General features: G+C 38.6%; 1 protein-coding gene across 1 annotated transcript in view; it reads right to left on the bottom strand.

Annotated features, from left to right (window-relative positions):
• LOC139717354 (cadherin-23-like) overlaps nucleotides 1-24,600 on the bottom strand; it is a 197,374-nt gene that overhangs the window by 120,628 nt on the left and 52,146 nt on the right. The window contains exons 15-26 of the mRNA XM_071628860.1: nucleotides 15,599-15,876; nucleotides 14,060-14,328; nucleotides 12,051-12,186; nucleotides 10,512-10,625; nucleotides 9,456-9,578; nucleotides 8,636-8,752; nucleotides 7,646-7,765; nucleotides 4,978-5,094; nucleotides 4,128-4,241; nucleotides 1,847-1,966; nucleotides 1,019-1,135; nucleotides 237-347 (exon numbers count right to left, since the gene is read on the bottom strand). Of these exons, the coding sequence (XP_071484961.1) occupies nucleotides 237-347; nucleotides 1,019-1,135; nucleotides 1,847-1,966; nucleotides 4,128-4,241; nucleotides 4,978-5,094; nucleotides 7,646-7,765; nucleotides 8,636-8,752; nucleotides 9,456-9,578; nucleotides 10,512-10,625; nucleotides 12,051-12,186; nucleotides 14,060-14,328; nucleotides 15,599-15,876 (1,736 nt within the window). The remainder of the gene's footprint in view (nucleotides 1-236; nucleotides 348-1,018; nucleotides 1,136-1,846; nucleotides 1,967-4,127; nucleotides 4,242-4,977; nucleotides 5,095-7,645; nucleotides 7,766-8,635; nucleotides 8,753-9,455; nucleotides 9,579-10,511; nucleotides 10,626-12,050; nucleotides 12,187-14,059; nucleotides 14,329-15,598; nucleotides 15,877-24,600) is intronic.

Here is a 24,600-nt window from a genome sequence, read left to right as displayed (position 1 = left end):
GGACGGACGGACGGACGGACGGACGGACGACCCGAAAACATAATGCCTTCGGCCACTTCGTTAGCGGAGGCATAAAAATCCCTAAATTCTCATTTTCTCAGCTTCATTTCTACATAGGCAAGACTAATGTAGATTGTAAGACCATTGTGATACAATGTATGCAGCTAAGATTTATCAAACTAATTAAACAAAGCCTCGAAAGGTGATATTAACAAGCATACATAATTTGATTATACCTGGCGTCTGGCACTGTGGACCCAGGAATGACGACAGGCAGATGCACTGGAACGTGTTTCCACTGGCAACACAAGTGCCCCCATTAGCACAGGGATTGGGGTCGCATACCTCTGTTTGTGGAAAGCAGAGAATCCAGAAAATTTTCATGGTACAGTTGTGCAACACATATATGTCAGTACTCCCACCCACGCATCCACACAGCACAAACACACGCCCTCTTGCAAGGGCAGCTGTGGGTTGTTCACTGATTTGTTTTAAAGGGGCAGTAGGCCTATAGGAGCAAGAATGGGGCCAAGTCAGTCTCATCTAATTACATACGGGACATTCTCGGAAATCCATAATGATCATAATAGAGGAAATATTAGAGTGTTCCCTGGTTTTGTCGGGTTAGTCTTGCAAATATGCTCAGCAACAATGAAATGTATTATCAGCTTTTACTTAAACACAGGTTTGAATTACATACATTTTTTTTCTAAGTTCATTGCCATTCTTAAAGCTGAGGCTGTGCATACTTTGAAGCTGTAGCATTAGGTCTCTTTTCATCTTGTTATTTTTTTTTTTTATTTGAGTGTGATAGCATGAAAATACATTTCTTTGCCATGTCCATGATCACCAACATCAATACATAATTTGTATTAATCCATGAACAAATTTGCAAGATATAGATCTTCCAGTGCCTTTCAGTGAGTAAAGATCAATGATGCAAAATAAATAAAAAGAGAAAAGAAAATCTCCAGGTAATACTGGTTTAATGATGGCTTTCTTCAGGCTTGCCTCTCACCTCTGACAGTGCAGGTAGGACCCGAAAACCCAGGTGGACACTGGCAAGTGAAACTGAGGGCATCGGCAGTTGGTGAGCAAATTCCACCATTGCGGCACGGCAGCGCAAGGCAGACAACTAGTAAAGTAGATAGGAGAATGTGGTGATGACAGGCTAGGGAATGAAGGAGGAATGCTTACCTCCACAACTACAAAAATGTATCTTCACTTTCAACCGTATCATCTTCAACTGTCACTTTCATCATCATCTATGTGTCCATCATCTTCATCATAATGTTGCTGATATAATCACATGATCTCCTTCTTACTCGTTGTAGCATATCTATTTTTGGAATATTTCAACTCAAATGTTGGCTTTCTTATCATGATTGCTAGAGAAATGATACAGCATGAATCATTACCATTACAATTCTAATGCTCTGGGCATATGCTACTCCAAATTCACACTGATACCAATCATTACTATCAAAACTCACCAAAAGTTTTTATTGTTATCCTCATTAGTTTTGTAATACTTGTGCAGAGTCAGATAAATATTGCAAATAATGAATCTACAGTATATTCAATCCAATCCATGCAGAAATAAAGAATTATGCCATTCCCACACACACAAAAATTATGCACAGTGACATAAATATATGAAGTTACACTGTACGCATCTCCTTTGGGACCTTTACAGCATACTGAGGGTATAGGAAACACGTACTCATGCCGAAACATACTTATGTTTTCCATAATTCATTTGCTCCTCTGTGAGAACACATCAAAAAATGGCCAAACTTGAGACAGTAATGACAGACTGATGCATAGTGATGTTGGAGTAGCCTACCTGCAGTTTGACAGTTGGATCCTGCCCAGCGGGTCTCGTCACAGCTACAGGAGTAAGACAGCCCATTGTTGGAAGTAGCACAGATGCCTCCATTAAGGCAGGGTTGAGATACACAAGGATCTTAGGCACACACACACACACACACACAAAAAAGCAGGAAACAAGCATCTTATGTAGTTTCTTCAAGTTAAAACCTTACAAAACCCTATTCACACTCTCTTAATAAATGGATGGAGAAACGTCTTTTCAAAAAAGTAAATCAAAGCTGATTTTTTTTTTTTTATATTCGATATCTCCTCCCCACCCTTAAAAAAAAAGAAGGAATGTGGACATTTTGAGAGATCTAAGTTACACATGATTTCCAGAAAATCTTTCTTTTGCCTTTTTTTTTTAATTGGGGGGGGGGGGGGGAGGAGGTCAGATTACAATGGAAATTGTACATACAGCAGCATGTACATAACAGCTATTAAACATTAAAGGCATAATTTACCATTTGCAGATGAAACAAAAACCCAGCATAAGTGCTTCAAAATAGTTCTAAAATGTGAGTTAGGGATAGAAACAACCACTGTAAAGATTATAATTGGTAAAATCGATGTTAAGCACTGTTAAATATACAAAGTGTGAACAACACTTATAATAAAAATGTTCCCAGACTAAACTGTCTACAGTTACGGTTTACTAAGAACAAGGCAAGTGCCAAATTGTGTCTCGCCCATTCGCGTACAAGAAATTAATATTTTTCTAACTCCCAAAAGTTCATTGACCTGCCTATGACCTTTGACCTTGAGGTGACCTTCAACTCCCCAAGGGACATTTACCATCCAAGTTTGGTCACAAACGGACAAAGGGATCAAAAGTTATGCACCATAATCGAAACGCGCCATAAAAACTCAACAATGGGCACTAAAAATTTGTTGACCCCTTTCTGTGACCTTTGACCTTGTGATAACCTTTAATTCCCCAAGGGACATCTACCATCCAAATTTGGTCACAAACAGACTTAGGGATCAAAAGTTATGAGCCACAATCGAAACGCGCCATAAAAATTTAACATTGGGCCCTAAAAGTTTGTTGACCCCTTTCTGTGACCTTTGACCTTGTGATGACCTTCACCTCCCCAAGGGACATCTACCATCTAACTTTGGTCACAAATGGACAAAGGGATCAAAAGTTATGAGCCACAATCGAAACGCGCCCTAAAAACTTAACATTGAGCCCTAAAAGTTCGTTGACCCCTGTCTGTGACCTTTGACCTTGTGGTAACCTTCAACTTCCCAAGGGACATCTGCCATCTAAAGGCCCCGTCACACTACAGCGAATGCCAAACGAATGCCCAACAAATGTCCAATAAATTTGAAAATTTGAAGAAATGTCCACATACATTGGTAATACTAGAATACATGTAGTTCGTAACATGCTTGGCGTTCTTTGTATTCATTAGCTATTCGTCGTGATTCGCAGAGATACGCTGGAGCCGATTTTTTTTTTAAACATGTCCAAAATCTCCAGCATATCTCTGCGAATCCCTACGAATAACTAATGAATTCAAAGAACGTCAGACATGCAAACTGTCTTCACATTTTCAAATTCGTTGGGCTTTCGCTTTGCATTCGTTGGGCATTCGCTGTAGTGTGATGGGGCCTTAAGTTTAGTCACAAACAGACAGATACATCAAAAGTTACGAGCCATAAACGAAACGCCCCCTAAAAACTTAACATTGGGCCCTACAGTTCATTGACCTCTGCCTGTGACCTTTGACCTTGAGGTGCCCTTCATGGCTGATAAAATGTGTAACTTTGTATAACCACTCTTCCCTCCAAGTTTGATTGAAATCCTCAGTAGAGAGTTATTCAAGTTTTTGTAGCGTTACGGACAGACGACAGACGGACGGATGGACGCTACGACGGACGGACGGATGGCGGACGGACAGACGGACGGACGGCGGACAGACAGACGCCACAGGCGATCCCTTAGTCTCCCCACACCTCCGGTGGGCTCGACAAAAATACAGATACCTGTATCTCCCTATATTTTAGGCTATATCAAGAAAATTTTATATGATAGGATGTTTTGTGGTACACCAGACCTACATACAAGTATATGCATTAAATGTCATATCTTGACAATTTTTCAAATCATTGTTCCCGATGGTTACCACAGGACCTTTAAAGGTTCACACAAGCATTGCATACGTTCAAGCCAAGATTCAGAATGGGAAAATGAAAATGAATAACTCTGGGAGAAATGGATGTGGTGATGAGGGTTGCGGTCTACTCACTGTTGTACTGGCAGAAATCACCACTGAACTGAGATAGACATGCACACGTTCTGGTGGTGTCCGACAGCTGCAAGCAGGTTCCTCCGTTTTGACATGGGGACTGGAAGCACAGGTCTATGGGAAAAAGAGTGACACGTGCAATCATGTGTCAAAGCTCATGAGTGTTAGCTGACAAAGGACAATTGCTTGTATTCTTCTGTTCTGACACAACAATTTCTATAAATAAGAAATACTACTTACATAACATATTATTTGCATTTTAATCAATTTTTATGGTATCTATCATAAATCATCATAAAGTCTTTGTTGACTCTAATTGTATAACATTAACAATTTGAATAGAACTGTTTGCATACATGATAACCAGCCATGTACTGTATAACCAGAAATTTTCAAATGCATTAAACAACTTCTGCAAATTTTGCAAAGAGCCAAGATTTGCAAAAGTCAAATGCACGCAAAACTATTTTTTGTGTGTGTCTACAGATTGCATTGACTGCCAGTGGCAATTTGCAAAAGTTTTATGCTGCAAATGCTTCTGGTTTTACAGTATTCATCAAAATTGTGACAGATTTACAAACATAAGGAGAGCTGGGAGAGGAATTCACCCAAAACATCTAATACATTGATATCTTTTCTAATCCCCTTTGGCAGATTCAAAATTGTGGCAATACACTTGATATGATAAATTATTAACAAATACAGGCCACAATATGCTCATTAAAAGTTGAAAATCCTACATAATGTCTTGTGAGTCTGAGGATTAGTATACAGTATGATTAAAAAGATAAAAAAGTCAAATTTTGCATTATTGTTTATCGGAGCCCTAATGGATGCCGTTAACACTCACTCTGCTGTTCACAAAGGGTACCCTGAAAACCTGGCTGACAGGTACAAGTAAAGGTCTGGCCGAACTCATCTGAGAAGCATGCACCCTGGTTGAGGCAGGGGTTTGGGAAGCAGCTGTCTGTTGGGTGAGAACAGGGACAGGAGGAGGGGGTGGGGGAGAGGGAGATAGATAATGATGATGATGACAATAATAATAATAATAATAATAATAATAATAATAATAATAATAATAATAATAATAATAATAATAATAATAATAATAATAATAATAATGATAATAATAACAATATCAATTTATAAGGCGCAAAACCTATAGACATATATTTCTCTGCGCTGCAAAAGCTTCTAATGTGCTTGATGATAATGAACAGTTAAATGAAAAGGAATGTTTTGAGTCATGATTTAAAGACTGCTACAGTTGGGGATTTCCTGACTTCTAATGGTAGGTCATTCCAGAGTTTGGGAGCTGCACAGGCAAATGCTCTGCCTCCCAATGTTACTTTTGTTTTACGTGTTGGAATTTGTATGAGAAAAGTGTCCTTGAAACTGCGCAAATTATATACATGAAGACGAGCCTCGTTTATTCACCATGAACCAACTCTATGTGGACAGCTTGGGCACTTCCCCACTTCCCAACACACGCACGTGTCCGAACATATATGCATGCACAAATATTCATAAGTTGGCAACTCTGAATTGACATTGTATGGTTGTAAGTGAGTGGATGAACATCAAGCTCAAACATGAATGGTGTGAAAACTTGACAATACTAGACAAAGATGCCAGTAGCTTGTGAATTATTCTGCTTTCACTCTAGTCCTCAGGTTAAAGCCTGGCCCTGTGTCAGGTATGGACCACCTACGGAGGTGTCAGAGTTGGACCAAACTTGAGGCCAGTTTGACACTATTTTCTTACACTCCTTTTTGTGTGCATTCTGCCATAAAGTGTAGAGGGTGTCAGAGATATTACACAGTTTTTATTCATACAAGCCCCAAATTCAAAGCATTTTATCAAAACATAATACTATTGATAGAAACAAGACAAAATATTCCATTGATTGCTTTTTCCACCAATATTCTAATTCAACCGAGTTTAGAAACTTTGAATCTATTAATGAAAACACTACTGCCAATGACTTTAAGCAATCAATAGTCTGACAACCTGATGTATGCAAAAGAGTACTGATAAATGACAAGAAGGTGCACTGTGAATAAATATGAAAGTGGGTAATTTACATCTCAGCATCTCTCTGTTAAAACTATTCATTCTATCATATTATGTGTACTTGGGTGAGAAACACTTACGAATGATTGCTGATCATCTTATTACATGAAAACTTCTCAAAGTTTAAAGCATGAATATAAGAGACATCAAAACAGTGCATGTATGTTACTAAACAAAACTTCCTGCAGGAAAAATGATTCTTGGGTTGGGGAGCAGCATGATAGAAGCAGTACAGTACTGACAGTGAATTATTTTCCACACCAATATTCGAAAATATTTCCGAATATTTGCGAATCGCACATTCGCGGAATATTTGGAATAATTGGCGCTTGATATCCGAAGTGAAATATAGTACATAGCGCCATCTTTCCACATATTTGCAAATATTTACAAAGCACAAATATGCGCGCATATCGCAATGCGCAAAAATGTGCAAACATTTGCGAATATGTGGAAAATTATTTGCTGTCGGTACTATACAGGACTTATATCATCGGTGACATAGAAACATGTGGCTTGACATTGAAAATACTTCTAGACATCTCAGACATTAACAAACAAGATGTATTACCAATTTAATGTTGCAAAAGCTGGAGGACAGTAACCAAGAATAAAGCTTGGCTTGCACTCTCTTTGTTTCATTTTAACTAATAACTCTTTCCCATATGCCATGTTTGCATGCCCAATTCAGTCGACAGCATGTCTACCGACACGTACTTCGCATATTCTGCTCAAACACACAAACTCGCCCAAATCGATTGATAAATTGCCAAATGCCGCAGTAAGATGAAAGCGTTTCTATTCCTGTCACATGTAGCATGCATTTTACATGGTGATTGACTACCAGGGGGTGTTCCCTTCTTGATTTGTGAGTAAATTAAACGTTTCTGTCACTGTTTTGTGTGCAAATTCATGCCTCTGCAATAATGTAGGTACTGTCATTTGAAAGAAAAGTTCTCATAGATTTGTCATACAATTTACACCAAAGCAAAGCTTGGCATTTTCTCAACAACTTTGGTCATTACATGTCCAGGATAACAAAAATTTATAAAAGTCACATACATGTATATTTGAAAAGCAGAACATTTTCCCAAAGCATGATCACATTGCAGTCTCAAAAATAATGTAACACAAAGGGGGTTTACACCATGGCAGTCATTTCGTCCGACGAAATGACCATTTCATTGACGAAATGTTCACTTCGTTAACGAAATTATCATTTCGTTGACAAAATGACTGATTTCGTAACGAAACAGGCCATGCAACACTTGGCGCTCCATACAAATTGTCCATGGTTTAGACCATGGTTTCAATTGCACCACCTTCGTGAATTAGGGGCCAAAGAGTTTGAAGGGGGTGGGGAGGAGTGGGCCTGAGTAGTGAAGATTGGTGGAGTTGGTTATGTGAATTATTGCAGAGAGTTTAGTCTACATGCGATAACTCACCTGCGAATTGACATTCGGGCCCCTTAAAGCCGGACGAGCACAGACAAGTGTATGTTCCGAGTAGGATGTTCGGCAGACACTGAGCTCCATTGAGGCATGGGCTGTCCCGTACACAACGGTCTGAATCATGTCAGGTCAGAATGTGAAATACAAGTCAGTCTTTGTAACTCAAACAAATCAATACAAAAAAGAAAAAAAAAAGATTGCCGGTGGGGGAGGAGCTGGGAGATAATTGAACAATTTGTGGGCGATGGACTCCTGACTGAATTTAGACCTTACTGTGAGGGGTCTCTGACTGCCTTCACATTATTGTATCACTCTTGTGTGTGTCCATTTATGATCAGTAATCTACAGTTATCCATAATGATGGCTGCAGATTGCAGTACCCCCATTTTTCTAACTGCAGTCATCTCTAATCGATAAAAACTTTCGTGCAGTTCATTTCCCCACTTACAGTACAGTGCAGTGGATTTAAAAATCTTGCAATCAGTTACTTGTGATCAAGCTTTCTAGACAAAGCTGACAATCTCTTAACTTCAAATATTATAGATAACTTGAACCTCACAGACACACACACATAGACATGCTCTCTAACTTTGCAAACTATATGAGGTAATTCTTAGCCTCTCTGGCACACTGAGTCAATGAGGGATTAAAAGTCTATTTGATTAAAATCAGTTTTGAAATGGCTGAGATATCCAAAAACAAAGTAGAACAAAGTGCTCTTAATAAAAAGTTGGATCCACCTTTTATTGGGGCCACTTTGTTTGTGGATATCTCTGCCATTTCATAACCAGTTTTCATGAAATAAACTTTTAATTCTCTTTGGAATGATTGGCTCTTTAATATGTCATCTAAGTGCTTTCTAATTATCTTGCCAAAAAAAAAGTCAAAACCTGAATCCTCATCTCAACCAAAACTATACCATCCCTTTAAGCTGACCATCTCTCAGCTGATGAATCTGTTCAGCCTCACACACTCCTCACTCACCGAGGTCCTGGCAGCGCTGCCCGCTGTATCCCAGGGGACAGGTGCATTCGTAGCTGGTCGATGTCCCAAGGCGGTTACATGTCCCACCATTGATGCAGGGAAAGGAGTTGCATGGATCTTTGGTTTTAAATAAACACAAACAACCAGAAGAACACATAACAAAAATGAACAAAACAAAACAAAAACAGCAATGAAGTGCAGAAATGACATCAAATTATGTTCCACAAAGTCTTTAGACTTAAAGATTCCAATCAACCGGTTGACCCTGTGAGTAAGTGTTATCCAAATACTGTTCTGGAATGGACCACATTGTATCAAATAAAACATTAAGTACCATTATTGCACCGGTGAGGGTGCTAATGAAAACCAAAGAAGAGATGGGAAGACAAAATATGAGACTGGACTGGCCAAATGTTACGAGAAGCAGGAAGAGACATAGAGGAAAGGGAAGGATGGAGGAAACTGGCAGTGAAGTCGTATGTGGTGCCCTGATGGTCTCCTTGACTACGGGGAATGTAAGATGTATGAGGGTACTTTTTTTCTCCTCTTCTCTGAAGTTACATGAAATAAATCATGAAATTTGTATCATATCATAACTTTTTCCACAAGGAAATTTATAGGCAAGTACGGCCAATGTTTTAACCTGTTGAAGACCAGACGAGTATGCTTGGTCAGGTGTCTATGAGAAATCACTTTGCAGCAAAATCAGCCCGTCCTCAATGGGTTATAAAAACAACAACAAACAAATAAACAAACAAACAAACAAACAAAAAAGAACATTATGGGCTGCTAAATTACATACTTCACAAAAAATACTCACCTGGTGCTATCTGACAAATGGTGCCAGAGTAGCCATTAATGCATGTGCATCCAAATGTACCATCATTGTTGGCATTACACAACCCACTGTTCAGGCACGGATTGTTTGGTATGCAGGGGTCATCTAGTGCACACAAATAGTGAAAATGTGTTAGTGCTAGTTACGGCGGAAATCTTCATTTTTATACAAAATGTAAATCAAAGGAAAAGACAAATGACAATACACTTCCTTGAACTTTGAACTACTCAACAAAATGATATTACAAATGATACACATATTATTTATCATTATCCAGACACAATCAACACAGGCATATGCAGCTTCAAAAGAGTAACACATCTATAAAACCTAGCTTTCAGCAACTGACTTTTAGTTGTTGTCTGGATATTTGTCCACAAAGGGTACATGACATAAGTTTCATAGAGACGAAGGACCTGACACTGATTCCACATCTAACATAGATGTGTCAAAGTGAATGCCAAAGTATACTGAACTTAAGCCGATACAAAATTTCTAAAGAAGCTGTGCAATAAAATGTATAACATGTGCAAATTTCTGTCAATTGTAAACCAAAAAATGTGATAAGCAACAACTTACATCATACAAGGGTTTATACTATGAAGGTCATCTACAAATTTGAATAGGTATTTTTGACAATCGAAAAGAAAAAACCCCAACACCTAAGTCCACTGATGATAGCTAGGAGTAAATCTATTTCATCTTTTCAGGAAACCAGACATATATTACCGTTCACCATAAAACATGCAAAATCACTCTAATTAAGATTCACGATTATCTCTTTGTGGCAGTTTAATTTTGATCTTAATGTAATAGACAGAAAAATGGATATATAAATAGAATGATAGTTAGATGAATACACAGATAAAAGTAGATGGACAGATATGAAAAAATAAACAGACAGACAAGCAGATACGTAGATGGACAGTTCGATAGGTAGATGGACAGACTGATAGACTGCTAGATGGAACAGACAGACATGCACAAATGTAGGTAAAAAGATAGGTAGATAGAAAGTATGAAAAAAATAAGTTTTACCAATAGTGCATGTGGCCCCAACCCATCCGGAGGCACAGCTGCAAATAAAGCCGGCCCCTTGTTCAAAGCACACTCCACCATTGAGGCAAGGGTTCACAGTGCATGCAGATGGAGCTACATGTAGAGTGGCAAGAGACAGATTCAGAAAGAGAGGGAGATACTGTAAAACGAGGAATGTTCGCGTGCGTTTTAATTTCACGAAATTCGTAAGAACCAAGATTCACAAAATTAAAATGCACGGAAAAGTTCTTGTCTGCACTACATGTACATATATGCATTGAATGTTTAGAGGCACCTTGCGAAAATTTCATGCCACGGAAGAGGCCGTCGGCTCCAATTCGCGAAAATTTCGTGCCGTGAAAATGTCGTGTTTTACATTAGACAGATAAAAGGGTGAGTGTGATGAATCATAGCTGTATTGTACTAACCAATTGGAGAGCTGTGAGATTATGACACCATCGCTTCATCTACATTATACATGGCTGCCACCAATATCACTGCTGAATGTGCGAACATATGAAACCTGAAAATTCCATAATCTTGTTGCATTTATACAATGTACTTCCCATTCTGATGAAAGTTTTCCCACTCTGTCCACATGATTTTTTCTATGAATATGCACTTGGACATGGGCCTTGAATTGAACTTCAATCTCAATGTGTGGAAGGCTAATTGAAAGGGCCGACTTGATGGGGCATAATGACATGAAATAACTCAGTAAATGCATCAATTTGATGGATATGGCAGCATGATCACATGAGTATTGATATGCATGTACAACAACCAATGAATGCCGCTAGATGATGTGGCTGCCTGGTATGATGAGTGCATGTGTTCAGCCTGATTCAATGCCCACTTCAAGTAATTTGACAATAAAAGCATTTTACCCTCCATACACACTGATGTAAAAGATTCCTTTGCTCAATTGTGTAACTGTTGATAGATCTAAAGGCAACAGGGAATTTACCCACTGGCTTTGAAATCTCATTTGCTATCTTGCAAATCACTGGCAAAAGCAAAATTTAATCCTGTTCTTCCCACTCTAATTTTCTGATAATTTTACAATGAAAAAATCAAGTGTAATAATACATTTCACTGTTCATACCACTTGGTAACCCTGCACCACATGCTGAAATTTGTTTTCAAAAAGCATGCTGTACAGATTAATCTTGGCCCAAGCGCAGGGGAAAATGAGAACCATAAATCAATTCAGCTATTGAGATGTGACACTCAACTGGCAATGAATGGATCATCATAATCCCCCAAACATGTCAACATCTAATGAAGATTAGTCATGCCAGTGATGCAAAACAAATTGCAGTTCAATGTATCGCAGATAAACGTAACTAGTCATCATTACTGACAAAGAGATATCAATCCATTTCATACATGACCTGGTTGTACCATGTACTAATCTGTGGCACTTTATAACATGTTACAGACAACACGATAATATTGAGGTACTCTGTAACTGACTGTGCGTATGACCTTGTGACATGAAGCGGAAAGCAATAGAGGCAATTATTTCCAATCACATACCATTGCACGACAAAAGCTGGCATTCACGAGTGTTTCCAGACAGTGAAAAAGGGACAGATGCCGCCGGGTTACGCTGCAGCTCAAAGCACACGTATCCAATGTCAGCACAAGCCAAGCCAGTGAAATCCAGAGTGGCCTGAAGTAACCATGGCAATGAGAATAAGATATGCGATTGGTCTCAATGTGGGCATTATTTTTGAGCTTCACAATAACTGGCATGAAGCTAGCATGAAAAGCGAATACATTTTAAAAGAGTGAATAGGTCACAGGCCTGGTGGCTTTTCATAGGCTTTTGTGAGTTGCTTTTATTCTAGTTATAAAGTTTTTAAAAGAAGAGATTTTTGGCATTAAAAAAAAATGATGTCTCGAAATTGGTGGTGCAATAATAGAAAATCAAACTTTCAGGAAAGTTACTTTCAAGAAAAGGTCTATTGAAGGGCACTGACTCAACACTTATTGTATATAGGATAAAGAAAAATTTGCAACTCTAGGGCATTTGCCATGAAGGGATTATCGGATTATCCTAACACTGGGCATATTCATCAAGGACACTCCATTCATGTAAATCTAATAATATTAGCATTACTGCCGATTTGCTTGAAGAGTTTTTGTGGGCTTTTCCTGTAATCTCATGAATAAAAAAAAAAAAAGAGAAAACCAAATTCAGTCTCCAAAACATAGTGCCATATAAAGAAAGACTTACTCTTTGAAGCAAATTTCACGCTTACAAGCTTTATATATGTATGTGGAACAGAATAAGGATTACTTGAGTCCTTTTTAGAAAAAGCTCCATACCCTGAATTAACCTTGCTGATCATACCATGTTATCAGGGTGACTGTGATATGTGTGCATATGTCTGTGTGTTTGTGGATCTTGTACGGAAGATGTGTGTTTTAATGGTTTTATGACATGCAAAAACATGTTGATTTGTGTTGATTCATGATACCCTCAACATCACTTTTGCGGCAAAACAAATATCTAGAAACAATCCATCTATTAAAAAAAAAAATTCTTCTATTCTTCTTTAGATTACTTGGATACGCCAACAAAAAAAACCCTTCCAAACCAAGATTCTGGTTGTGACCTCATCTGTCAATCATTGCTAAAATATTGATATGACTAACAAAAGACATTGGAATGCACCCTCCCCGAGACCAAGCATTACTTGCATTTTCCCTCGCCATGTCTTTTGTTAGTCACATTGATATCACAGAAACATGCAAGTTATGCTGAGTCGAAAGGAGGGCGCATTCCAATGCCTTTTGTTAAACATACTAGTACTTCAGCAACGATGGACAGATGAGGTTACAACCATTATCTTGGTTTGGAAGGTTTTTTGTGGGCGCATCCAAGTAAGAAAAATAGAAGAAAAAATGTTTAAAGATATATGGAATGTTTCTAGATATTTGTTTCACCGCAAAAGTGATGTTGTGGGTATCATTAACCAACACAAATCAACATGCATTTGTATGTCATAAACCCTTTAACACTGATTGAACATCGTTATAGATGATGAATTAATACAGTAGATTTGTATCTGATGCTCAAATCTTTCTGATCTTCTGCCACAGCTTCAATGCATGGTAATCCAACTTTCCGGTAAGGACACTTTCTTTAAAAAAAAGCATTGCCAAATTATTTGGCATTCACAGACAAATATTAATCACATGGAGATTCTTTAATCACTCTTAGTTGTAAAGGTTTACTGAACATGGGAAGGGTTTGCATGCTTTTATTCAGGATTCAATAAGGCAAGACATACTTTTCCAAGCTAGCAATGGAAAAACATTATATGGTGTTCTCTTCAAGATGCATGAAAATAAGGTAACCCATCATTGTCATTGTCTGCTACTTATAGATGCATTACTTGAATGGTTGATATGCCATTTGTATTGTGTAATCATTGCAATGGACCAAGAAGAAAAAAATGACTAAATGGGAAGAGAACATAACATCAACAATAAGAAACAATTATCACGGATTGATACTGCTCGAGTTATTCACTCACCTGCAGATTGGTGAGGTCCAGCGTTCCCCCAGGTGTGAGGTCCAGACCAACCTGTGAGCCGGGAATGACAGCCAGCACTGTGCCCGAGGACGGGGCACCGTTGATGTTTGGGCTGGTGAACACCGCCACCTGCCACAGGTTGTTCCCGCTCACGCCAGCAAAGTTGCCGTTGGACACGGCGCTCAAGTCAAAGACGACCGTGTTGGTCTCCCCACTGGTCAGTGGGACACCACCGTTGAAGGAGGTGGTGGTGCTAGTGATGGAGATACCTGGGAATTGGGGAGTTGAATTTGGCGCAGAATAATACCCATATGTGCCCACTCCCTCTCCTAATTCCACCTCAAGAAATAGCTTAATGTTGATAAACCATGATATCTACTATAGTCACATCAATGATGATATACAATGTAAGTAAATGTAGTAGTAATGGTAGTGGTGTGAATAGTGGTGCAAATAATCAGAGTAGTAGTGTGTATAGTGGTCAGAATAACATGAGTACCAGTAGTAACAGCAGTATGAATAGTATTAAGTAATACATACATGTAGCAATAGTAGTAGTAGTGATAGTTGTAGTACAGTAGTAGTACATGTAGTAGTAGTAGTAGCAATAGTAGTAGCAGTGGTAGTGGCAGAAGTAGTAGTAGTAGTAGTAGTAGTAGTAGTAGTAGTAGTAGTAGTAGTAGTAGTAGTAGTGGTAGTAGTAGTGGTATAGTAGTAGTAGTAGTAGTGGTAGTAGTAGTAGTAGTAGTAGTAGTAGTAGTAGTAGTAGTAGTACTGGTAGAGCTAGAAGTAGTAGCAGTAATATTATCAGTTCTAGAATTAGTACTATCAGTCATGACAATAGTATTAGTAGTAATAAAATGACAATATATATTATAAGATTTGAAATGATACTAAAGCAAGATATCTAAATTCTCACAATTGATCACCAATGTTACTATTATTAACATCATGATTAAAATAACAATGATGACAAAAGGGTATTTTCTTGGTCAAATGGTGGTATTTCAGCTACTAGGAAATGATCAACACCTTGATGGTAACAATCATAACACCAACTACAAGAAAATAGGTACCCATAGAACAGATCTAACCAAATTAGATTTCAAATCCATTTACAACACCCATCATCATCTTGATAATAACCATAATAGTAATAACAATGACAGTATAAGAACACTTGCCCTTATGGCAGATGCTACCTAATATGGAGAAAAAGCGATTGAAATACTCAGAATCAGAATTCACATCAACATGGTGATGATGATAACAAGGAACAAGAATAGTTGCCCATGCCGAAGATTTTAGCTGAAGTACAGCAATACTGAAATACAATTGTTGTCCAAGCCACCAGATTTCATCTGTACGCCGAGAATTGGATAGGACCTTCAGTCCCCCACTTTGTATCACAACAAGTGTCATACCTGATGACTGCACGCTGCCGCCTTACCCTAAAACCGTAAAGGTATGAGGACAATCAGTCCTCCTACGACCACAGCACAACTTTGCTGTCTTTACTATACCTGTTTTCTCACTAACCATTGCAGTTGATTGGAGTGCAGGTAACATCCTCTGCAAAGGTGACGTCAAAGTCGACGCCCGGGTTGGGGTGCCTTGTGAGTTCCACGCAGAAGTACTGGAACTGTGAGCAAGCCACACCGCCCAAGTCCACATTAGTGTTGATGTTGGCAATCTGCGCTGTGTTGCCTGCGCTAATGGCTGTGCCGGCCTGGTCGGCGGTCAGGGGGATGTTGTTACTGACAGCCAGGCGTGGGCCTGACCCATCTGCCTGGTTGCTGACGAAAGTGTTGACAGCCCTACAAAAAGAAAACAACACAACGACAACCAGTGCAAGCTACTGCGGCTTTCAAACTATACATTGTAACAGCTACACGTATCTATGTGGTATCACATCTGTGAGAAAATACAGTACTGACAGCACATGTCACTCAAAAAGTTAATGTAGGTTCACAAACCAGCAGCTACACCACAATACGTGTATTTACAACAGGGCCGGCACTGCATTTCTGAAAGGGGGGGAGGGACCAGTTTATATTTTTGGTGCCCCCCCCCCCCAAAAAAAAAAGGAAAAAAAAAGGTCTTCAGCGCACTTTTCTGGTGCCACTTCCAGGGTTAATCAGCAGTCAAAGACAAAAAGCTTAACCACATTTTTCTGGTGCTAATTCCAAAGTATAAAAAGTGGTTTGACAAAGACCTTATGTTTTCCTATGTATTATGCAAAAAAAAAGTGTGCCAGCCCTGTACAGAACTGCCATTCTGGCCACCTCCCAGTAACTGTTTAGTAATCACCACAAAGACACTGTGGGATAGTGGATTAAACATTCTGCACCCTGAGCTCTTACAGTCAGACCATTATGTTATGTTACTCCCGCACGCAGTGCGCACGGGGCTGCTTCGTGCGGTTTCGCACGGGTGCGTGCGGCTCCGTGCCATTTCGTACGGCCTCGTGCGGGTGCGTGCGCTTCTGTACGCCCCCGTGCGACCCCGTGCGACCTCGTGCGCCTTCGTGCGCCCTCGTGCGCCTCCGTGCGGCTGCGTGCCAGTCAGTGCGCCTCCGTGCAGCTGCGTGCCACCGTCGAGTGCGTGGCACGGTACCGTGCGAGGTGTTGGCACGGTACCGTGCGTGGTGTTGGCACGCTACCGTGCGAATCCGTGCGAATCCAGCATCCTGCTAGTCCCGATGCGGGACTCTTTTCTTTTTTCTCATTCTCTCATACGCCATCATTGGCGGTAGCGCGAGGTCTTCTCGATCGCGACAGTCCTCGCATCGCGCGAGTCCACTAAGGCCCCCCCCCCCCCCCCCCCCAAAAAAAAAAGAGAGAGAGAGAGAGAGAGAGAGAAAAGTTGTATTGGCGTAACATGAGATTTTCAAATAGGGTCGGGCGGGCTGATTTTTTTTTTACGTGCATTTTACGTGTACAACTCGTGCTCAGTAAACAGTCACAACTGCCGCACCGAATGTGCTGCGTTCCTCTATTCTACAAATCATTTATGGGGCCGATTTTACTGGAATTATACCCCTTCACAGAATTAAAAGATGTTGAAATCCCTATCCTGAATGTTATCACTTCATATTTTACTATTTTGAATGAGATAAGATAGGTGCAAATTGACCTCATGTGTACGATCTTTTCATCGCACACGGCGATCTCTATACAGTCCCACATATAGAGATGCGCGTAAGTTCTCCACAGAAGAACCTATGGCGAAACGCTGCACAATACTAGTACATTGCAGTCTGAATGCAAAGTATACACTGTATAAATCTTGATAGAACTAGCAGCACCCGTGGAAAACCACGGGTCTTAGGGGTGTTATTATTTTTTCCCCTCATAATAAGGATTATATACGATTTTGGACATTTCTATTGATGAAATAAAAGAAAAGTTTTCTCATCCTTTCGTTGGTAAAGTGTGCTCTCTTCTACCCATGACCACCACCCCCACACACACATTTCCACCCCCCCCCCGAACAAAATACAAAAACAAATATTCAGAGAAAAATAACCAAAACGACAAAAGCAAAACGGTATAGCTGAGCTGAGCAGGACCTCATATATAGACCCCTAGTGTTTTTGTTGCTATTGTACTGAGAGAAATAAAATATATTCGTCTTCATTTGCTCTCTTCTTTTTGTTTTTATCACCAAACCTTGGTTTAATAGATCATAGAACACCCCCCTTTTTTCCCCACGTCCGCACATGTCTTATGAATATGTATGTCTACATATTCTAACCCGTTTATCTCCTTCACCCTGTACATTATCATTACTGTAATTATTATTATTATTGTTACGATTTATATTATTATTATTGTTGTTATTATTATCATTATTGTTATTATTATTATTATTGTTATTATTATTATTATTATTATTATTATTATTATAGCAGCACCCGTGGAAATCCTCGGGTCTGAGTGGTTTTATTCTTTTTTCTCATGATACGATTTTGTACATTTTTATTGAAGAAATTGAAAAAGGAAAGTTTTCTCATTTCGTTAATTGTGACGCGCTGTCCTCTAAATGACCACCCTTCCCAAAAATTTAATATTACATTTGTAGTACGTGCCCTGCGATCCAGTCCATTGGTTGGGATCGTTCCCGCCATCATTATCATAGTTATCATTATTATTATTATTGTTCTTGTTATTGCTATTGTTATTTTGTGGGAGGGGAGATCATAGTCATTCGGTTTTATCATTTTATATTATTCATTGACATGGGGATGAATCAAGGGAATTAAGGAAAAAAGTTTATCGGTCAAGGATAGTGAATATCTTTTTTTCCGTCATGTCAAGGTTACTCTACGACTGATATACATTTCAAATAGCTTCATTATCATTGCAAATTCATTTTAAACATCAAAACAATCCTGTACCTGTTTGTGTCTCTTCCGCCCACTCTTAAGTTATAGATCATAGCATCCCCTCCCCATTCATTTGCATTGGCCTATTGTTTTATCATCATTATTTCAGTGTATTATTGTCATTGTTATTATCATTATTATTACTAAAATTATTAATATTATTTAGGGGAGAGGAGAGAGTAGACAGATGGTAGAGTCATAACATAGGAATGATCAACCAAAGGAGGCGGAAATGTTAATTTGTTAAGAATTGTAAAAATCTGTATCCCCCATTTTTCTGCTCTTGATAAAAAGCTTTTCTGAAGACAGTCCTGCGCAAACTGTCCAAAACTGCTCACTGCACTAACATACGTAATCTTGTGCTGAGGACTACTTCATATATAGACCCCTAGTGTTTTTGTTACTATTGTGCTGAGAGAAATGAAATATTTTCGTCTTCGTTTGCTCTCTTCTTTTTGTTTTTATCACCAAACCTTTGTTTGATGGATCATAGAACCACCCGCGTATCTGCTTCAGACTGTACATTTTTGTTATCATTATTATCATAATCATGAATGTCCTTCTTCTTCTGCTTCAGACTGTACATTATCATCATTATTATCATCATTATTGTTATTATTAGTATTATAACTATCACTATTATCATTTTTTTTATTATTATGATAATTATCATCATTATAATCATCATTGTTATATTTGAGGAGGGAGAGATCATTGTCATTGGAATCCGTGGGTCTCAGGGCCTCATATTTTTTCTTTAATATTTCTTTTCCCACGTTATGGGAGAAAGAAGAATATTTTTGTCGTCATTTGCTCCCTCTTTTTTATTTTTGTCACCAAAACTTGGTTTGATGCACCATAGAACCACACATTTGATGTCCACTTGTAACTTCAAAAATTGGCGGTCAGCAAAGCGAGGGTTTCCCCCGCGTCCGCTTGTCTCATGAATATTCATGTTTACAGCAGCCATGCATGCATGCAGTAAACGAAAGAACAGCGGCGCGTGTACTCTGATATGGAAGGGTACGATCGGCAAGGACAAAATTTAAGTGGATATTTAGCCGTCCTGAACAGTCTGAGTACAATGATACCCGACTTGAGAGTGAACAAAATGACATACCTGAGCTGCATAGTATCCTGCAGTTGTGCAAAATACAATAAAATAACAGCGTTCGTTGTTTTCATTTGGGCACGCCAATAATGGCGAACGTCGCTGTACGTAAATGCCCTTGTACTTGTATGACCGCGCCGTGTATTATACCATAATGAGTGTACATATCACGCGCACCCAGATAGTGTTTCGTGTGACCATCGTCAATACATACACAGGCGCAGGCCACACACTGGCATACCGTACCCACCCGAGAGTACATTGTGTGCATGCCTGCGTGTCCGCCGGAAGATGTCAGAAATTTCGCTGCACCCATTATCTTTAGTATCCCACTGTCTCTGCAAGCTAAAAGATGCACTACTGTGTATCGAGAAAGTAGGAGTCCAGCGCAGGATTGGTGAATATTAAAACATTCGGCTCTTTCGTCACGCACAAAAATGCATTATGCATCTATCTGATTAATTTTTCTTTTTCATCCTCGACGTCGACACGGAGGCTGAGAGGGGACGAAACCCGCGCCATTCGATGCAGGATACTCTCCTGCGGCCGACGGCACCGGTCGCAGCTGCCCGGAGCCGACGGCTCGGGAGGAGATAGACAAACCAGCAACGCCGGAATAAAACAGGAAATACAATGTACATAAGGTCGCGACAACAACAACAACTTCGCGTATTATATATATAGATACGCGTCCGTGTGGGAAACAGATGACATACTAGTACTTAGTACTGATCAAGCGAGGCTATGCGAGTCGAGTCGCAAGCTAGATCTCTTCCTCGTACATCCGATGTCCCCAGAGCCTTTTCCACTTCCGGGTTTTTGCGATCGTGATCGCAATCAACAAGATACTTGATATCGATAGCAAAAAAAAATAATAATAAAGAAAGTAGGGTCGGGTGTGTTACGCCAATACAACAATTTTTTTTTTTTTTTTTTTTTTTTTTTTTTTGGGGGGGGGGGGGCCTAATTGCTGCCCTCGAAAAAAAAAAGATCTGCACGGGGTCTCTCCTTATACTACACGCCCTCAACGACGGTATTTCCGTGTGCGATATTGCTCATACCATACACACCATACTAGTACACACCGTATACGAAGGCAGTCCAGGTACTGGTAGTGGACTAGCATCCTGCGTGCGAATCCATTGGGGGCCGTGCGTGCATGCATTGTACATAAATATCCCCTTTGTAAGTGTGTGCTCATGATCATGACTACTACTACTAATAATAATAATAATAGTGGCTACTTGTATAGCGCACAGGTCCACTTTTCAGTGCTCATGGCGCTTCAAAAATGAAAAGATATCATATATTTACATGCATATACATATTCAAACATTTCAACAAATAAGAAAATGGTAAACAAAAACAATCCCATATATACCAAATAAAGAATACAACATATACCAATTAAAAATACAATATTGATCCAATATTAATGACATACAGCAATTACAGTCCTCAGTATGAAAGGAACAGATAAGTTTTAAGTTTGGATTTGAATGACTCTGTCGATGACAGTTCCCTTAACTGAAGAGGTAACTGATTCCACAATTTTGGTCCCATAACGGAAAAAGCACGATCACCAACACATGTTTTACTCTGGGTGTTTGGAGTAAGAATGCATCTGCATCTGCATCTGCATTACTAGTATGTGTGCGCCTGCGTGTGGCTCCGTGCCCATGCCTGTTTGCCTGCAAGCGATCGCGAGAAGACGATACTGCAAATATATATATATATATATATATATATATATATAGATGTGTGTATATATATATATATATATATATATATATACATACGTATGCAACAATATGTGTACATGTATGCATATATGTATATATATGTATACATACATATATATATACAATATATATATATATATATATATATATATATATATACTATATATACTCCACGTGTTGGCAAAATTTTTAAATTTGTTTATATGAAATTGTCATATAATATGCTTTGGCCGGAAATGAAATAAAAATGAAATGAAATGAAATGAAGATGAAAAGATAATTAATAAAATTGCAACAGAGTTCATGCTGTATTCACCGATGGTTTATTTTTTGACACAAATTTTGACCTTTCTAGCACTCAAGTATCAACACTTGAGAAAGGGCGGCGAGACGCTCGAAAATTTGTGTCAAGAAATAAACCGTAGGGGAATATAGCATGAACTTTGTTGCAATTTTGTTACTCATCTTTATATATATATATATATATATATATATATATATATATATATATTTGGGTGAGAATTTTGTATGTAAATACCTATAGTGTATTCATATATGACTGTGTATGCGTATACTCTGCTTTATATATATATGTATCGATATATATATGTATATATATATATATTCATATATATATATATATATATATATATATATATATAACGTTCAGCGGTATGTTAACCTTCATTGTTAACCATAGATGAAGCATTCCCCCATCTTGCCTCAACACACACACACACACACACACACAACACATCAGACATTCAGTGCATGCGACCTTACACCCAACAGACTCAGAGATGTATACTCGTAATTATTAAACCTTCTTCTTGGCTCCACCAATTTAGTTGATTGGTATTTATTTTTCTCATATCATTTCATAATGAATTCGAAATGTGCCTGAAATCTCAAATGCACATATTATCATTTCGACTTGTACATGTAGGCTACATACATGTATGTACTTGCATGTTAATTTTCTGTTCATGTTTTCTTCATAAAACGTCCATTAAACAACTACAGTGTAATAAAGAAAAGTATATAGAACATGTTTTCAAAGGACTTCTGTCTAAGTCACCCACTAGTAAGAATTGTGAGTATCTACATGTACACAAACATTAACTCAGGAACAACCATTGCGATTCACAGGTTACTTTATACGAAAGAGGTTTCGAATTATATCTCAAATTTATATCGATATTGTTAAAGAAAGGTTTGCTTCATTTTCAAAGTGAGGATACATAATTATATACAATATGCAGCACAGGTCTCTCATCCAAAGTAAGAAAAAGTTTCGTAATGAAGGATATGATTTAAGTGACATAGGCAATTCCAATACTTATCACAAGTAAATACAAGTACGGGCAACATCCCAACCTCGTCTCTCAAACCCGCACGTGCTACTTTATCTAATAATACATGTGAATTTCAGTGTCATAGCGAACAGATATCCACGATAAATGTACAGTAGTTTTGTTATATACATGTCATGTGTAGCCTCAGTGCTCGTGCGCAGATGAACAGTGTACAATGTAGAAACACACAAGACTAATGCTAAATAACTTGATTTCGTGAAAGCAATTTCGTTGGCTTTTCCATGTACACAAAGGTACTTCTTCTTAACTCATGTGCACCTTTACTATTGTGAATGTACTTGTGTATAATGCGATGAGTCTTTGCAGTAGTTTGTGCATTGATGTTTACCTTAGCAATTTCTTGTCATTCATTGCATGTATACGTAAACATAACAGTTTGCAGTTGTGAAACTTCTACATGTACAGTACTTCCGCCTGTCAATGGCTAAAGTCTTGTAACATGCCGACAGAAATGTTCTGTATTTTGATGGACTAAACGTTGGGTACTCATGCAAACACAGCTACCCTGGTCAGCCTGATACTGAGTTTCCCGGGCATGAACGTACAGAAATGTAAACAATCCACACATTCATCAATCGCATGCGAAATAAATTGTATCAAAGTTTCATTATGTTTCACTGAAAATTACGTTCATAACAGATTCGAAAGTGCAAAAGCAGCATTGTAAAATTCAACAGACAATTATGCCAAATTTTCGAGGAGTGATGGAAGAATGCTACATAAATGATAACACGTTCATGTACACAGTATACTACATTTTACTCATCGTAAGCTGTATAAAGTCAACAATCCACAATGAACATCTTATTGTACACTATAGTACAGGCTTACACTGCACGTCATACGTCGTAGTTTAGTTTACAACTCAACAAAACGCTTTTCCTGGTCAGTCAACAGGTTCGAAAGCAGAAGTATATCGTAGGCCTACATGTACATTGTAAAGTACACTTGAAATTCATATTGCACTACACGTGTACATGAATTTCCTAATCAGGTTCAAGACATACAGCTACATGTGTATCTGTCTATACATTATGTCTTTCTATCTATCCATCTATGGAGCCACCTCCCTACAACAACAAATATGTTTCATTACACTGTATAACAATATACGTCTACAAACACTGTTGGACGCACCCTTCGTTGCTGGTATCGTACATGTAATGCATACTGCGAATGAAGTTTGAATCACGTCATAAAAGTATATTACAGTTCATTAAAAGTACAGGAGAACAGTAATGAAAACTCGTAAGATACACATCGTCTTTCAATGGCAATAATAAGAATAATAAAGATTAGAATCAAAATTACCATAAACGTGATAAGAATACTAATAATTTGATGATAAAAATTGCATAAAATCACAATGTCATAACTACTGACATCAATTTCAACAATAACAATTATAATAAAGAAAAAAACTAGAAGATTCCTTGCAACTCGACGGAGTTTTCTCACATCAGCCTTTTGACTGCGTACAAAGTTACAATGCGGTAACACGTCATGACAAAGTGTATGCAAAAAATCATACATTCCACAAGAAAAATTCACGAAAAGTATAAATGATTCACGTCAGTTAATGTGTGCAAAGTACAATTGTGTAGATGCGTTTAACTACGCGAATTGTCCCTTAGAATTGAAAATGAGGACACCCCCTCCCCCGTCAATATTCTCAAGGAACAATGAAGGAAAAAACACTCCTAGTAGTGGGTGGAATCCCCACCACATTGTATTACCTCGGGAATTACATGACGTAAATTCCCGATCTGCCGATCGATGAGTTCTTGGGTGAGTACCTGCTGCCAGTACCTCTCCAGGCCAACTTTCAGTTCCTCCTCTGTTGTCGCCTTGACGTGTCTCCGCACAAACCACTTCATGTGGGCCCAAACATGCTCAATTGGATTGAGGTCAGGAGATTCGGGTGG

Source organism: Diadema antillarum, unplaced genomic scaffold, assembly GCF_040938485.1.
Source record: "Diadema antillarum isolate AM-2024a unplaced genomic scaffold, OU_Dant_1.0 scf00000074, whole genome shotgun sequence".
NCBI classification, from domain to species: Eukaryota; Metazoa; Echinodermata; class Echinoidea; order Diadematoida; family Diadematidae; genus Diadema; species Diadema antillarum.
The sequence above is the reverse complement of the archived record's forward strand: the minus strand, read 5'-3'. Positions and strand labels throughout refer to the sequence as shown.